Source organism: Chenopodium quinoa, unplaced genomic scaffold, assembly GCF_001683475.1.
Source record: "Chenopodium quinoa cultivar QQ74 unplaced genomic scaffold, ASM168347v1, whole genome shotgun sequence".
Taxonomy (NCBI): Eukaryota; Viridiplantae; Streptophyta; class Magnoliopsida; order Caryophyllales; family Amaranthaceae; genus Chenopodium; species Chenopodium quinoa.
Window position 1 is genome coordinate 2,750,347 of NW_018744537.1, and position 16,677 is coordinate 2,767,023.

A 16,677-nucleotide genomic window follows, 5' to 3' on the forward strand; every position below is an offset into this window, starting at 1 on the left:
TTGTATTTTTAATACTTGTAGCTAGCTCCTTTGGCTCACCTTCTAATAATTAACTATTTAATTAAGGAAGTTGTTAAAAATCGCCCACAATTCTCTACATAAAGCCCACAATTTTTTAAACTTTGACACTTTTGCCCTTTTTTTAATTTTTACCCAAAACGAAATTTTCTCTCACCAAAAATGTGGAGCAGCACTGGATCGCCGAGGGACACCAGAGAGCCATCATCGTCGGCGAGATACACCGGAGAGCCGTCATCGTCGCCGGAAAACGAGGTACTTTACGTTTACAAATTACGAATTGGTGGCCGACGTCTGGCCAGGACTCCACCACCGTGGTTGTGGCGCCTAGGCGGGACGCCGCCACCGTGGCTAAGGCGCCTTGCCAGGACGCCGCCACAATGGTAGTGGCGTTTGGCTGGAACGCCCTAACCATGGTGGGGGCGTCCTGGCCAGGCGCCCCAGCCACTGTGGCGGCGTCCCAGCCAGGCGCCACCGCCGCAGTTATTTTTTTTTTTGTTTTTATAATTTTATTTAAAGTTTTGTTTTTGTTTTTGTCTTTTGTTTTTTTTGTTTGGTTTTTTAATTTTGATAAATTTGAAATTAAATATGTGTTAACAATTTTTTTTCTAAGAAAAAAGAAAATTTAATTTGAAATTATGTTTTAAATATGTGTGAATAATTTATAAAAAAAAACAAATTATGGTTTAATTTGAAATTATGTTTTAATATATGTTAATAATTTCAAAAAATAAACAAATTTATGTTTTAATTTTGTATGTGTGTGAATACTATTATATATAATTACGTGTTAATTTTGTGTTAATTATGAGTAAATTTAGAAATTAAATGTATTATGCATTAAATATAGAAATTTAAAATTTAGAAATTACTTCTGTGTTAATTTTGTGTCAAATGTATTAATTTAATCCTTATGTAATTATATTTATATGTCATTGTTGCAGGATTATGGTGGAGACGGAAATTAAATGATTATAGTGGGATTTTTGTAAATGATGGTCCGTTCGAAGATGCTCAACAAGTGATTGATTGGGCAAAACAGGTTGCAATTAGATCAGGTTTTTTTTTTAGTAGTAGCAAGTCATAAATCACAACGAGATGGTAGAATGGATCGCATTTTGAGATGCGACCATTATCGCAAAAGGGAGGAATGAGATTTCAGTAAAGCGATTCGGTGTGATACAAAGCGGAAAGATTGTGGGTGTCAGTTTAGAGTAAAGGTTCGACAACAGCAAAGTTGTGACGATTAGGAAGTGAAGGGTTACGGTAAATGGGGGTATCACAACCATGAGATGATAGTATATGAAGTGGGTCATCGACAGTTAAGCGGCCTAAGTCCTGCTGCGAAACTAGTTGTAAAAGAAATGAGTGATGCTCAGGTGAAGCCTGCTAAAATATTAACATCTGTGTTAGAGAAATTTCCTGAATACCAGCCAAACCGAAGACACATCTACAACGTCAGACAGAAATTGAGGTTTGAACGGTCAGAGGGAAGGAACCCTATACAACAGCTTCTACACCAGGCACAAGCACCTGTTACCTGTTCTGGTTTAATTCTGATGAAGACACATCGGAGGTGACTCATTTATTCCTTGTGCATCCTGATTGTGCTGATATGATCACGTCTTGGCCATCTGTGATTTTGATCGATTCAACATATAAGACAAACAAGTACAAGTTCCCACTGGTTGAGATGGTTGGGATGGCTCCAACAAACCAAAATTTTCTGATTGGTTATGCAGTCATCAAGGATGAGACGGCTGCGAGTTACTATTGGGTGTTGGAGAAGTTGAGAAATTACATCGGCCTAAATGTTCAGCCATCATCAGTGATTGTGAGGGAGGTCTCTTTGCCCCTATAGCGGAGCTGTTTCCGGAGTTGAGCCCTTTACTATGCACATGGCACATCAACAACTGTGTGAAAGTCAAAACCTACAACCTTTTCAACAAGAATTTAGATTCAGCAGAGAGATTGGTAAATGGTAAGTGGCGGAAGATCCTGCAAGCTACCACAGAGGCAGAGTACGATCGAGCCTTGAAGAGTTCAAAGATGCGTACCAATGGTGCCCGACAATGGTAAACTATGTGATGCAGCAGTGGATACCTCATAGGAAAAAGTTTGTAAAATATTGGACAAACCAAGTTCTTCATTTTGGAAACATTACAACATGTAGAGTTGAGAGCGCTCATAGAGCTTTGAAGGACTGGATTGATTCTTCCACCTTTGCTCTAGATACACTTTTCGAGAGAATAAACAAGGAAATTGACACTCAAAAGAACGGCATCAAGAACTCTCTCGAGGACACTAGACGGCGACATGGCATGATGTATTGCCATTTCATATTTAAGATTCTCCATGGTCGTGCAGTGTGTCATACTACTGCTTGGGGTTGATTCTGAGCGAGCACAACAAGATGAGGGAGTTGGGTGATGAAGTGGCTATTCGGTGCGGATGTGCTATATCAGTGACTTATGGACTACGTTGTGCATGCACCATTCACCGCGTAATTATGCAAGATAGGGCGTTGTTACATGTTTATCAGGTTCATCCATTCTGGCAGACGCTCGTTATTGGAGAGCATGTTGTTCCACAGAGGGTCCACCGTGCATAGGAGGAGTTGGAGCAGTTTCGTTCGATGTTTGACCAAGTGTCCTCCAGTCACCCTTCAATCATTCGTGATGCTACCCACGTACTTCATGACATGTTCAACACATCATGCTTGGATCACGAGGAACCTGTAGTGGTCGAGCGACATAGAGGTCGACAAGCACGGCGGAACAGGAGTGCGTTTGAGTACATTCATGATCGTGGTCGTGGCCGTGGTCGTACATCGTCATCAAGTCGTAAACAATCTTCTTCGTCGGTGAATATGCCCAGCACCGGTACAATACTTTACTTTAATTTACTTTTTAGAATGTTTGTTTAGTTTAACGCTGACTTGTTAATTGTGTTTATTGATATGTGTAACAGGAAGAATGGACATTGAACAGTTTCCATATAAGGACAGGATCCCTAACATCATCATGACATACTTTGGACGGGTGGAATGATGGTGTTGCAGATGGTAACTGCGGATTCCAGGTCGTGGCTAATGCGTTTCAGATGGGTGAAGACAACTACGGTTTAGTGCGTCAGTTGATGTACAGTGAAATTGCCTCAAACCGAGATATTTATCGCCATGTGTACGGCCAAGGCTTGGATAGGTCTCTACAGCGTATCCGGTGGGGAGGAGGACCTTGTGATCAAAATCATTGGTTCGACGCGCCACTTGATCTCTTTGCCATTGCAAACATCTACAAGTTTGCAGTCATGCATTTTGGGCTTGGTTTGCGTAGTCGAGCTTATTATCCATGTACCACGGTTCTCCCTTGGTATTCGCGTGAGACCGTCACCAGACTGGTGAGAGAGTTTGCTATTGTATTTCTGGGGCCGTCATACAGACATTTCATCCGATTGGACCTGTCATCCGATTTTCTGGTCCCACCGATCATACCTCGGTGGTACACCATTTGTAGAACAAGCGTAGAGGGTTAGGATGCGCTGTATCATGACCGGATGCAGCAGTGGAACAACCTAGCGGCCTTTTTGTTTTTCACGCGTATACCTACATTTTCTATGTAACCTTGTATTTTTATTGCTATTTTTATTCCATTCATTTTTCGTATTCTAATTTTGACTAAATTTATATCTTGCATGCACACTAATTAGATCTTGCGCGTTACAAACCAAAAAGATAATGTCAAATTTTAAGAACTTAAAATAATAATTTCAAATGTTACAAACTAAAAAGATAATGTCAAATTTTACAAACTACTATGATAATGTACAAAATGTTCTATAAATAAACTGGCCACATATCAGTAATCCCTCTGTGACGCCCACTGCCACTGCTCAAGAGCCTGTTCCAGATCATCAATAATAGCTCTGCCTGATGCAGTTATCATGTTGTCCCTCTCCTCAAAAATTCTGTGTCCCAGCTGCATCATCTTTCCCATCCACTACACACAACAAAAAAGCATGAAATTCAATAACGACGTATTATATAAAAAAAAAACACAACAACAAATGTTTTATGAGACATAACGCATCCACGACATTGGGCGGTGGCACATCATCATCATTGGCGTGGTCGCCGTGGTGGAGGTCTCTGATCAACCTTGGGTGCGAATACCGGTTGTACCATTCCATGTAGTGCTGGTCACACATGGCAATCACCCCAGTTGGCGGCCGCTGCAGCTCCGTCGTCTATAGGCGAGCAACCATCGGAAACTGCTCCCACGTGGCAATCATGCTTGCTGGCGATTGGACGACGTACTCCTTCGACGACGCAGATCGGACCGCCTTACTAGGCCATGCTAGTGGAGGAGGAACAACTTGGACAAATCCAAGCCGGCGAAGATAGCGCTGCGGCATGTACGATCTCACGATACTGAATTAGTCCCGTGTAGAGGGTCCTGGGTACCCTATTACTAGGGTTCTGGCCGAAAGGCATCCAGTTCACCTGCACATTTTTTCAAATTAGTAAAATTCATATAATAAACGCATCAAACTATAAAAGTAGAAATAATTTAAACACTTTACCTCTAATGGGGACATCCTGTCAAGCAATAACCGTATCGATCGCAGGCGGTCAATGGACTTCTTCTCGAACCGCGGGCTCCACGCATAGACACGTGGCTACCCATCCCCAATAGGAACCGAGTCGCGGTGTGGTCGAAACGCAAGAAAATACTCGTATATCCAGGTCTGTAACAATGTCAGACATCCAGTGATACTTACCGCATCAGCCCGACTCGAGAATCTTAACTGGCGATACAGATATGCCAACGTAGGCGACCCCCAAGAAAACTGGCCTACTTTGGCGGGCTCACACACGTCAACTATGTCGCGCGGCCTGAGCTTGTTTTCGCTCTTATCCGGAAACAAGGTACACCCGAGGAGAAGAAAAACATATGCAGCCAGTTGTGTGTCATGCGTCCTACGTGCAGTGGGGTGTAAACATCGCTGCAAAACGGCTGCAATCTTAACACCGTCGTGATCCCAAACACCAAGTGCTGTTGTGTACAGCACAACCCTATCCACCGGCAACAGCTCCACTTGTCTGATCCGCATCAGTGACAACAGAGGGTCGGTTTCCCTCTACGGGAATCCCAAAGATGGCTTCGATGTCATGCAACATGATCTTCATCTCACCGAACGGAAGGTGGAAAGAGTTCGTATCTGGCTGCCATCGCTCAACGAAAGCCGTGATTAGCGTTGAGTCAATCCTTTCATGCATGGTGGCAAGAAGGTGACTCACTCTAGTGCCCCTCAATCGGCCGAGCATCTCACTCTCCTCCGGCCAAGCATCAGCCCAACTACGCAAAAAGTTACAAGTCTTTTACCGGGTTTGGCATTTCAAAATGCCCGTATCCAAAGCCCTAGTCCTCTCAGATACGAGTAGCGATGTGTCCTAGAAAGCTAGGAATTACACTCCCGTCTACAGGTCCCCAGCCACCTTACCCCTCACCACCCAAGAATCATTAACGGCCCTCGACCGTTTTCTGCTAACCGCAGACATAGTGGACGCAGATGATGTGCCAGATCTACTAACAAATCTACCATCTCTACCCTTACGCATATCTACCCTATGCGTCTCATATATATCATCAAGCCTCCTCCTCCTCCTCCTCCTCCTCCTCATCATCATCATCATCATCACCATCATCATCTTATCATCCTCAGAATAGTGCACCCGTTCTCTGCGAGCTGAGGCCGAAATACCACGGTATCTAACGTCACTGGGCCCCGAGCTCTCCATTGAGTAGATTGTACTTCTAATAACGTCCATACATACTCTTCCCCGCACCAGGTCGAAAATGAGATGCCAAACTCCATTTAAATAACGAAAAATAATAGCAATTGTTATTATTATTTATATTAATAATCTATTTTAAAAAGTATCAACAACAAAAAATAGAAATACCTAACCAAAAAAAAATATCAAATAAACAAAAAAAATACTAACAAATTGCATTAAAAAGAAAAGTACACAACACCGAAAAAAATAATTTAGACAAATTAGAAAATACACACATAACAAAAAAAATACCAAAACATACAAAATAAATATGAACATTAAAAAAGTGAATAAAAAAAAATAAATAAAATAAACAAAACAATATACAAATAATTGAAAAATAAATATAAACATAAAAAAAAACAAATTTGAAAAAAAAAACATAAACAAAACAATATAAACATAAACCAAAAACAAAAAAATATAAACATAAACAAAAAAATATAGACAACAAACAAAAAAATCAAAAAGATAAACAAAAACAAAAAAATCAAAAATCAAAGAAAAAACAAAAAAAAAAACAAAAAAATAATAACCAAAAAAACAAAAAACAAAAAAAAATAATAACCTAAAAAATAAAAATAAAAAAAACCGAAAAATAAATCCAAAAAAAATAAAAACTGAAAATAAAAAAAAACTGAAAAAAACTATAAAAAAATAAAAAAAAAACTAAATTAACAATTAAAAAAAAAATAAAACAAAGTGGCGGCACCTTACCCAGACACCAGGCCTACGGTGGCGACGCCTAGGCAGGACGCCTAGGCCACAGTGGTGGTGTGCACGTAAGACGCCACCGCCGTGGTTTAGGCATCCTGCCTAGGCGCCGCCACCGTGGGCCTGGCGTCTGGGTAAGGCGGCGCCACCGTGGCTCCGCCGCCATCTCAAGGTTTTTTTAAAAAAAAAATTTAAAAATACCTTTCCACCGCGTGACCGCCTTCCCTCCGCCTCCGGTGCCGCCGCTTCCTTGCCTTGCCGCCTCGACATTTTAATTTTTTTTAGAGAGAGAAAATGAGATTAGAGAGAAGATGAAAGTGTGTTTTTTAATTTGTGGGCAAAAGTGTCAATTCACTTCAAATTTATGGGCTTTATGTAGAGATTTGCGGTGATGTTTAGCAGTTCACTTAATTAATAGCATGTTTGGCAACTTTTCATAGGGAGATAAATATGATGAGATGGAAATTATAAGGAGTACAATTTACTCCATAATATTTATCTAATTTTACATATGGCTAATATTGTGTTCTAGTACCTCCTGGAGCAGTGAGTGAATCGAAGCACATTATTGAACAAATTAAATCTATGGTTAAATTTAGAGACATGATCTCCTAATTAGGAAGATAGATCATCATGAATCATATTTTATACATGTATTTCGAGGAAATTACACGAATTTTGATTGTACGTTTTTGATGCAAAATCCATAATAATATGCCATGCCTTACTATTGATAGAAATTATATATTGATACTCATTTCAACCATGTGGTTTCATTATCATTCACTATTTTGATGGTAAGTAATATTAATATAAATGTGTATTGTAACATTCTGGAATGTAGCCTTAGAGTATCCACAATGACTAGTTACATGTACATGTAGCTAAGGGTTGTCACATCATTATTTCTCAAACTACATGATCTACAACCTCTACAATGGCAAGCTACTTTTTTTGTAATTTTATTATGTACCACATGATGACATAAAATAAATAAATATATTTACAAACACTTAAAATATATTAAACAAATTAATATAATAGCATTGGGTGGAGTGAAACTATATAGCTCTATAGAGCTATGTAGTTTGGCTTAGCTACAAGAGATTATAGCTCCACAATGGCTAGCATGTAGCTAGCAGGTCCTCATGTACAACCATTGTGGATGCTCTTAGCTTTCTCGATAACAATTCTTCGTTAAAGTATTAGATCTTATACACTCGAGAGCATGATTTGAATAAGTTTTTAGTTTCATCTGATCTTTTTTATTACACCTACATCTTCATTATTATATCATACTTGTAATTCAATGTCATTTTTAGCAAACATGTAGATAAATTCACATGTTCTTTCAATTGGATCAGATGCTATAAGTTAAGGTATGAAAATAATGTGTTGTGATGTTTTATTTGAAATTATATGTTTTATTATCTTCCTCCGATTTTTTAGATACATCACTTTTGAAATTACGGAATCTAAGATATATAATTTTTGTAGTTGAGAGAAATAGAGAGAAAAAATAAAGAGGGCAAGCGTGATATTAGAGAAATTAAATAGAAAGGATTTATTAACTAAAAAGGAAAGTGATACAGCTAAATTAAAACTTCCAATTATAAAAAGTGATAAGGAGAAAGTATTTCAAATTATAGATACTTCTATATTATTCTTTATGATAATCAGGAGTACGTTTAACATTTTCCAAATTTTATCGAAAATAGAGAGCTGATAAGCTTTCATAATTACTCATCCCTAGGACAAGTTGCTCCGATCAGCTAACTTACTTCTTGTGTTACTACATGCTAGCTAAACACCCACACTCCATAACATCATCATTTTACAAGTGCTTCTTAACTATTCTAATTTCCTATAATAAGTAATACTCCTTACTACTTTGAGGAAATTAACCCTTTATTTGTTGATACAAAATCAAAACTATCACTTTTTGGCTCTATTCTACTTCCCATAGAAAAGGGGTGTAACATTACATAAGAAAATCCTCAATATTTTCCAGAGTTTATTTTTCAGGTGTTTTCTTCTCCTACTTTTCTTACTTTTTAAAAATCAGCATATCAAATAATTAACTTAATACTCTAAACGAGGTTGTGTTTTACAATTAAGTGATCTTTGAACTAGCTAGTTGATTTTCTTAAAAAAAAAATAAAATATACAAATTCAACTAACTTCTGTTTTTTGAAGTATGAAGTTTATGAAATAAAGGTGAAAATTATGAAATTCCATGTTTTGTTCTCTTTGATTTTTACCTTATATTATAGTCATACATGTAACTGTACAATTAGTGCAAGCAATCAACAAGTAAATCAGATTAAGCCAGGTTTCCAAGCAACTCAAAAAGAGTGGGATAATTACAATGGAATGTTCTTAGTCTCAAAAAACTCCACATTTTCCTTTGGATTTTATACTAGTGTAGATGCACCATTTTTTATCCTAGTAGTAATGCATATATTTAGCTCCACAAATATATGGACCGCGAATAGAGGTGTTTTAGTTGATAATACAGCTAAATTTGTACTTGACAAAAATGGAAATGCTTATTTACATAACACAACTTCTATTGTTTGGTCTTCTAATACAACTGGCCGAGGAGTCAAAGTAATGGAGTTGATGGATAATGGAAATTTAGTCTTGCTTAGCGAAAATCAAACTATCCTTTGGCAAAGTTTCGATTACCCTACTGATACACTTGTATTAGGCCAATCTTTTTCCGAAAATATGAGACTTAAAAGTTTTCCTTATGAACTAAACCTGCATTATCATCTTATGTTTAAGTCTGGTGATTTGATTCTGTTTGCGGGTTATAGAACCCCGCAAGTTTACTGGATGATGTCAAATGATACACGAAAAGCTGTTATAAAACCCGGTGGGAAGGTCTCTTCTGCAACACTGATGGGCAACTCTTGGAATTTTTATGATCAGAGGGGTGGTTTAGTCTGGCAGTTCAACATTTCAGAGCAGTCTGATCCGAATGCATTATGGGCCGCGGTGTTAGGCTCAACTGGTACAATAGAGTTTTTCAATCTTCTGAAGGCAAAATCAGAAATAGCAGAGTCATTTAAGATTCCTTCAGGTTCATGTACTACACCATCTTCTTGTTCGCCTTTTAAGTCATGTTTCATGGAGAATTTATGTCAGTGTTCTGTAATGCTCTCATCTTTTAACGATTGCAAACCTCGAATTCCTGCCCTTTGTGATAATGCTACAGATAGTTTATCAGTTCGGCTGTTGGATGTAGGAACACGGTTTGATTATGTTGCACTTGAGTTTACAAAACCACAGATGAAATCTAGCATTAGTGAATGCAAATCTGCTTGCCTTCAGAACTGTTCCTGTGTTACAATGTTTTATCAGAATGCTACTAGAAGTTGCTTCATGTTTGGCAATATAGGCAGTCTTCGACATCCTGGTGTAGGGGATGCCGGCTATTATCTGTCCCTTAAGGTGTCTAATGAAGTAGATTACATCCATAAAGAATTTATTCCTGCAAGAGGGAATGGTTTCGATGTCAGGTCTACAATCATAATTGTTAGGGAATTTTGACTTTTACCACCTTCAAATAACCACTTAATTGAATTTACCACCTCCAAAAAAAATATTTACTTTACCACCACCAAAATTTCCAAAAATTCGATTTTACCACCAACTAACGGATTCCGTCCATGAATCCGTTAGTAGGGCCCACCTTTTTGACGGTTCTTCTTCATCTTCCCCGATTTCCATATCAACCCAGCCAGCAACGAAATTAACACACCATGGTTGGTCGGAATTTCGTGTGGGGGCAAGGGAGGGGTCGGAATTTGGTGTAACCTAGGGAGGTGATCGGAATTAGGTGGTGGTTAGGGTTTTAGGAGTGCGGAATTTGGTGGTGGCTAGGGTTTTAAGAGTTGTCGGAATTAGGGGGGCTATATGGGTGGTCGGAATTTGGTGGCTAGGGTTTTGAGGTCGGAAATTGGTGAAAGGGGGTCGAAATCCGGTGTGGGGGTTGTGGCTGGGTACGGTGCGATGCGGTGTTAGCGGTTAGGTGGTGGGGTCGTTGGTCGTAGTGATTAGGTGGTGGCTAGGGTTTTGAGGTCGGAAATTGGTGGAAAGGGGGTCGAAATCGGTGTGGTGGTTGTGCGGTGCGGTGCGGTGGTTGTGGTTGTGCGTTGCGGTGGTAGTTATTAGGTGGTGGGGTCGTTGGTCGTAACGGTTAGGTTAGGTGGTGGGGGCTGGTAGCGGTTAGGTGGGGGGGCTGGTCGTAGCGGTCAGGTGGTGGGGCTGGTCGTAGTCGGTCCGGTGGTGGGGTCTCGACGGTGGCAGCAACCACCGGTTGATGGATGGGGTTTTTTAATTTTTTTTTTTGTTTTTTTTAATTTTTTTTCTAAAGCTTACCCAATAATATGGCGACACGTGTGCAAGGTAGGCCCCACTAACGGATTTATGGACAGAATCCATTAGTTGGAGGTGATTGGTGGTAAAACTGATGTTTAATTTTTTTATGAGGTGGTAAAGTAAATCTTTTTTTTTTGGAGGTGGTAAATTCAATTAAGTGGTTATTTGAAGGTGGTAAAAGTCAAAATTCCCAAATTGTTATAATAGTTATCGGAACAATATTGATTGTCTCAGGTCTCCTCGGATGTGGTAGGTACTATCGCAAAAAGAGTAGGTCATTTGTATTAGAATCCTCAAGAGAAGCTCTGGAGGAGGACAACTTCTTCAATAATATCACAGGAGTGCCTGTTCGTTACAGCTATAATGATCTAAAGGTTGCGACGAAAAACTTCAGTGTGAAGCTTGGTCAAGGAGGATTCGGGTCTGTTTACTTGGGGTTGTTAGATGATGGGACTAAATTAGCTGTTAAAAAGCTCGAAGGTGTTGGGCAGGGGAAAAGGGAATTCAGGGCCGAGGTTAGCATCATTGGAAGTGTACATCATGTCCATTTAGTGAAGCTTAAGGGCTTCTGTGCTGAGGGAAGTCATCATAGACTCCTTGTATACGAGTACATGGAAAACGGATCATTAGACCGGTGGATCTTTAACAAGAATAATGATCGAGGAAAAAACTTCTTAGATTGGGAAAGTAGGTTCAACATTGCTCTAGGGACAGCAAAAGGTTTGGCCTATCTGCATGATATGTGTGATGTGAAGATTATACATTGCGACATTAAGCCAGAAAACGTTCTCCTTGATGAAAATTTTGTTGCAAAAGTTTCTGATTTTGGTTTAGCAAAACTCATGAACAAGGAGCAAAGTCATATAGTTACTACATTAAGAGGTACAAGGGGTTACTTAGCGCCTGAATGGATTACAAACTGCAGCATTTCAGAGAAAAGCGATGTTTATAGTTATGGTATGGTCTTGCTAGAGATAATTGGTGGAAGGAAGAATTATAATCCAAATCATGAAGTCAAAGAAAAAGCACATTTACCATCATACGCTTTCAAAATGATGGAACAAGGGAGTATGAATCTGATTTTGGACCCGAGGCTGAAGGTAGAAGATCAACAAGATGGAAGGGTGAACACTGCAATAAAAGTCGCTCTGTGGTGCATACAGGATGATAAAACCCTTAGACCGTCTATGACTCGAGTTGTGCAAATGCTTGAAGGTCTTTGCCCTGTACCTCAGCCTCCGATTCCTTCTCAATCAGCCTCGTGGATCTTTACAGGTTTGGTAAGGTGTTCAGGTGTTAAAAGTCAGATCTTGTCATGGCGCCGTGCTAGCTACAGTTCCACAGCTCGTACATCTGTTTCTGCAGTCCAACTGTCAGGGCCAAGATAACCAAAAGACTGCTTTAATCGTTATAGATTTTGCTTGCTCATTCTTGTGTAATCTTTTCTAATATTTTGTTATGCCAAGTGATGATTGTTAACTACAATGTATGAAATAATTTTATTTATCCCATAAAACTTGTAACATTAGTAAAATGTGTTTGAAAATATTATTAAAGCCCCAAAATTCTCCACTTTCTGAAAATTCAGGGAAAAAAGAATTCACTTTGCATTCAATTTAGTCACTAGACATCAAGTCAAGTATTTGAGATGTGGTCATAGTGAAAAATTAAAGCAACGTCTTATGTTGTATACTTCTCAATTGATCGTTACTCCCTCATATGTTCTTGATAATTTACTATCTTTTGACGGGTGAGCAAATGTTATCATGGACATTGACATGAGATTTTCTTATAATACTTCAATTTAGTGGTTTATGGAGGCGGATGTACCATGCGCATGGTACATCCGTACAAAAAATAAAAAGCAGAAAGAACATTATATAGAAATGTAAAGAACATTTAATTAAAGTGAAAAGAACATGGTATAGAATTGTAAAAAACATATATCTAAAGTGAAAAGAGCATATTGTTAAAATGTAATGAACGTGATAAAATAACATAAGAGATATATACAAAATAATAATAATAATAATAATAATAATAATAATAATAATTGGCAGAAATTGACAGATATATATTTCACAAAGATTACGGCTTCTGCTGAATTCACCTAAACTCATGAAGAAATTGGCAGATATATATTTCACAAAGATTACGGCTTCTGCAGAATCCGCCTATTCTTTGTCTCCTCGGCAATCAGAATTGTGGAAATCGCAGCAGGGAGATCACACCTCTGCTTGGCTTCAGGCAGTCCCTATTTCTGGGTTAGGTCAGACGATGAATGCTAAGACCTACCGATGTGTGTTGTGCTACAGGATGGGTGTTCCTTTGTTCTCTATCTTGACACCATGTTTGGCTTGTTCTCGGGTTTTCACTGGGGATATTTATGGTGATCACGCGGTGTCGTGTGCTGGTATTGTGGGTATTAAACATCGGCATAAAGTTGTTCGGGATACCCTTGTTGATATCTGCTACAGATCTGGGATTTCAGCTCGAAAGGAGGTGGACATAGGGTTGACTGGAGGGAATGATAGGCCCCTCAGACCTGCTGATGTGTTACTTTATTCTTGGGATCGTGGTCGTGATGTTTGTGTGGATGTTACGGGGTCTTCTCCTTTGACGCCGACTGGGCTATCTGACTTTGTTCCTGGACGGGCAGTAGATGATGCGGCTCATCGAAAGCGGGTAAAGTATGAGCTAGTTGTCAACTCATTGGATATGGTTTCCTTCCCTTCTCCTTTTCTTCGCTTGGGGAATTTGAGAAGGATGTTGTTCTGTTGCTGAAACGGGTTCAGAGGTTCTCGACGACGCAAGACATTGGGACTCGTGCTGCAGCTCATATCTTCACTAGAGTAGGCTTTGCTATAGCTAGAGGAGTAGGGGCCCAGATTGTATCTCGGCTACCCACTAATTTATTGTAGGTTGTATGACTTTGTTTTTGAGATAACAATAAAGCTATTAATAACAATGAACATGACACTATTTTATAAAGAACACACGGTTAAATAATATTTTTTATCTCCGTGTTATTTGATTGACAGTGTAATTTATTTTTATTTGTGACATAGTATTCATTGTTTACTGTGAAATGTTCTTTAAATTTTGTCTTTAGATTATGGTGGGTGAATATAAATAAGGAAAATTTCACTTTTGCTACCACCAAAACACATGCATTTCACTTTTGTTACCCCTTTAAAATTTTATTTTATTTTGCTACCACCTAAAATCACATAATTTAAATTTCACTACCACTTAACGGAATCCGTTAGGATTCCGTTAAGTTTATTCAAAAAATTAAAAAAAATTAAAAAAACCCAACCACCCTCAATTGCCTAGCCTCCCCCCTGCCGGCGGCCGGTGACCAAAGCTTGGGCCAACGCCGGTGGCCCCACCCCAATCCCTTTCCCCCACCTATGCATCCACCCCCCTCCCTTTTCCTCTTCTTGCTGCCCCGACTCTCACCCCGAACCTGAAACCACCCCCCTCCCCATTCTCCCCACCGGAATCGGCCCCCCTCCCCATTCTCCCACCGAAATCGACCCCCCCTCCCCTTCCCCCCAAAAATCGGCACCTCTAACCTTAAACCACCAGCCCGAAACCACCCTAAACGGGTTTTAGGATTTCGCTTATGGTGGTTTAGGGGTGGTGGGTTAGGGTTAGGGGTGGCCGAAAAGGGTAGGGGAAGGGGGGGACGATTCTGGTAGAGGAATGGGGAGGGGGGCCAATTCCGGTGGGGCGAATGGGGAAGGGGGTGGTTTCCAGTTCGGAGTGGGGGTCGGGGAGGCAAGAAGGGGAAAAAGGAGGGGGTGGGCTGCGGTTGGAGGGGGAAAGGGAGTAGGGTAGGGTCGTCGGCGCCGGCCAACGTTTTGGGCGCCGGTCGCCGGCAGGGGGGAGGCTGGCTGACGGGAGGGGGATGGCTGGGCAATTGAAGGTGGTGGGCTGCGTAGGTGGAGGAAAGGGAGGGGGGAGGGTGGCTGGCTGGGTTTTCCTTTTTTTTTTTTAAACATTTTTTGTTTTTTGAATAAACTTAACAGAACCCTAATCAATTCCGTTAAAAGGTAGCAAATTTTAACAAAGTTGTTTTTGTGTGATAGTAAAATAAAATAAATTTTAAAGGGGTAGCAAAAGTGAAATGCATATGTTTTGGTGGTAGCAAAAGTGAAATTTTCCTATAAATAATGTTCATTACATAATATTATCGTGCTCTTTATTAATATTATGCATGTTCTTTAAATATACGGAAAGAACATAAAGCTGGATGTTCTTTGTAAAACAGCTATATATTCTTTACAAAACAACTATTTGTTCATTTGACCTTTTATCAAAAATCCGGATGTACCATGCTTGGTACATCCGCCTCCACAAAGAAAATTTCATTCATAATCAACCAAACATGCTTCGTATTTCCTGAGAAATTAAACTACACAGAACAAAGTATACTACTGTACGTTTATATTAGACCTGATCAAGTATGGCCCGACTCGATTTTGGGGGGTTCTGGGCAGAATTTTTCGGCCCAAAATCGGGTTGGGTCCGGGCCAATTTTTTTGGGTCGGGTTTGGGAATGCGTTTTTATGCATATTTAGTTGATTTTTTAGGCTCGGCCCGAGATGACCCGAAAAGTCCGCATGGCTCGACCATTTTGAGTGGTTTTGACACAAAAATTCCGGCCCCGTCCAAAAAGTGGACATAATTTTTTTGCTCCAGTCCGACCGGCCCAATAATCACCTCTAATTTATATTCAACTTTAAAAGACCAATAATAATCATTTTATCAATTGACCTTAACATACTGACTGACCAGCCAATATTTCGCCATAACTTAGCGACTTTGCGCCAAAAATCTAGTCTATTTTTCATATTGTCCACATTCAAACGGAAATTATTCGTCCAACATAAACATCATCTTATTTGTCAAAAAAATTAAAAAAATAAAAAACATAAGCAACATCTTATCTTCAGATCATGAGCACTAAATCATCCTAGGCCTAGTAAAATTGACTGATTTAGATCTCAAATAGTGTGTGAAACTAGATAACTCGAGTTTGACGTGAACAAAATTAGTTTAATCCGACCAAAAATAAAATTGATTAATTATAGTAACCTGACAAAATTTGAGTTGCCTAGCTAAATCTTGATTAAACAACTAATTATTCAAACATAATATATCCAATTGGCGCCCCTCAAGTTTTGTCAAGAATCTCGAACGATGACATTGTTGGTGTGGCTGTAGCATGTTTGGTTGTAACTTGTTAGGTAATTTTGATATGTTTCTTTGGGCCTCGCACCTCATTCACACCCAAAAAAAACCTATCTGATTAAATCTGAATCATTTTTTTTTTATCACATACTACTTTCGTTTCTTTTTTTTTTTTTTTAAAAAAAAGTTATACTTGTCTTCTTTTTTACACTTCTGTTGACTCTTTTGGTTTTGATGGACAAATTGACAAACTCGACTAATGAGTGTTTTTGAGTCTTTGGTGAATAAAGGATTCAAGCAAAGTTCGTTCCGGAGTAGGAACTTGATTCAAGGGATGCGGAGGAGCATTCTTTAAAAAGCCTTATGCAAATCTTACGTTCTAGTTATAATATGTAAGCACTCAAAATATAAGTTAGTTAGGAACTCGATGACTTACGTTATAAATAATGTTACTGGAATAAAACTGTTTTAAAGATTTATATAAAACTGTTTTTAAATAAATAGATTTATTTTTGGAAAAG

The 16,677-nt window shown here is 39.2% G+C and overlaps 1 protein-coding gene across 1 annotated transcript; it reads left to right on the forward strand.

The window, feature by feature from the left end:
- The first annotated feature begins 4,900 nt into the window (after positions 1-4,900).
- LOC110698962 (G-type lectin S-receptor-like serine/threonine-protein kinase SD2-5) lies at positions 4,901-12,345 on the forward strand. Its single transcript, XM_021876466.1, has 5 exons — positions 4,901-4,945; positions 5,475-5,705; positions 8,858-10,039; positions 10,802-10,823; positions 11,129-12,345. Exons 1-5 carry the CDS (start codon positions 4,901-4,903, stop codon positions 12,343-12,345), a joined length of 2,697 nt encoding a protein of 898 aa, XP_021732158.1.
- Positions 12,346-16,677: the final 4,332 nt, after the last annotated feature.

Excerpts from the sequence above, each read along its gene's own strand:
- LOC110698962 (XM_021876466.1), top strand. The coding sequence starts at position 4,901 with ATGTCGCGCGGCCTGAGCTTGTTTTCGCTCTTATCCGGAAACAAG. Across the intron at positions 10,040-10,801 it reads CCCTTAAGGTGTCTAATGAA|CGGTTAGGTGGGGGGGCTGG; the intron begins GTAGATTACATC and ends GGGGGCTGGTAG. Across the intron at positions 10,824-11,128 it reads GTTAGGTGGGGGGGCTGGTC|GTGGTAAAAGTCAAAATTCC; the intron begins GTAGCGGTCAGG and ends GGTTATTTGAAG.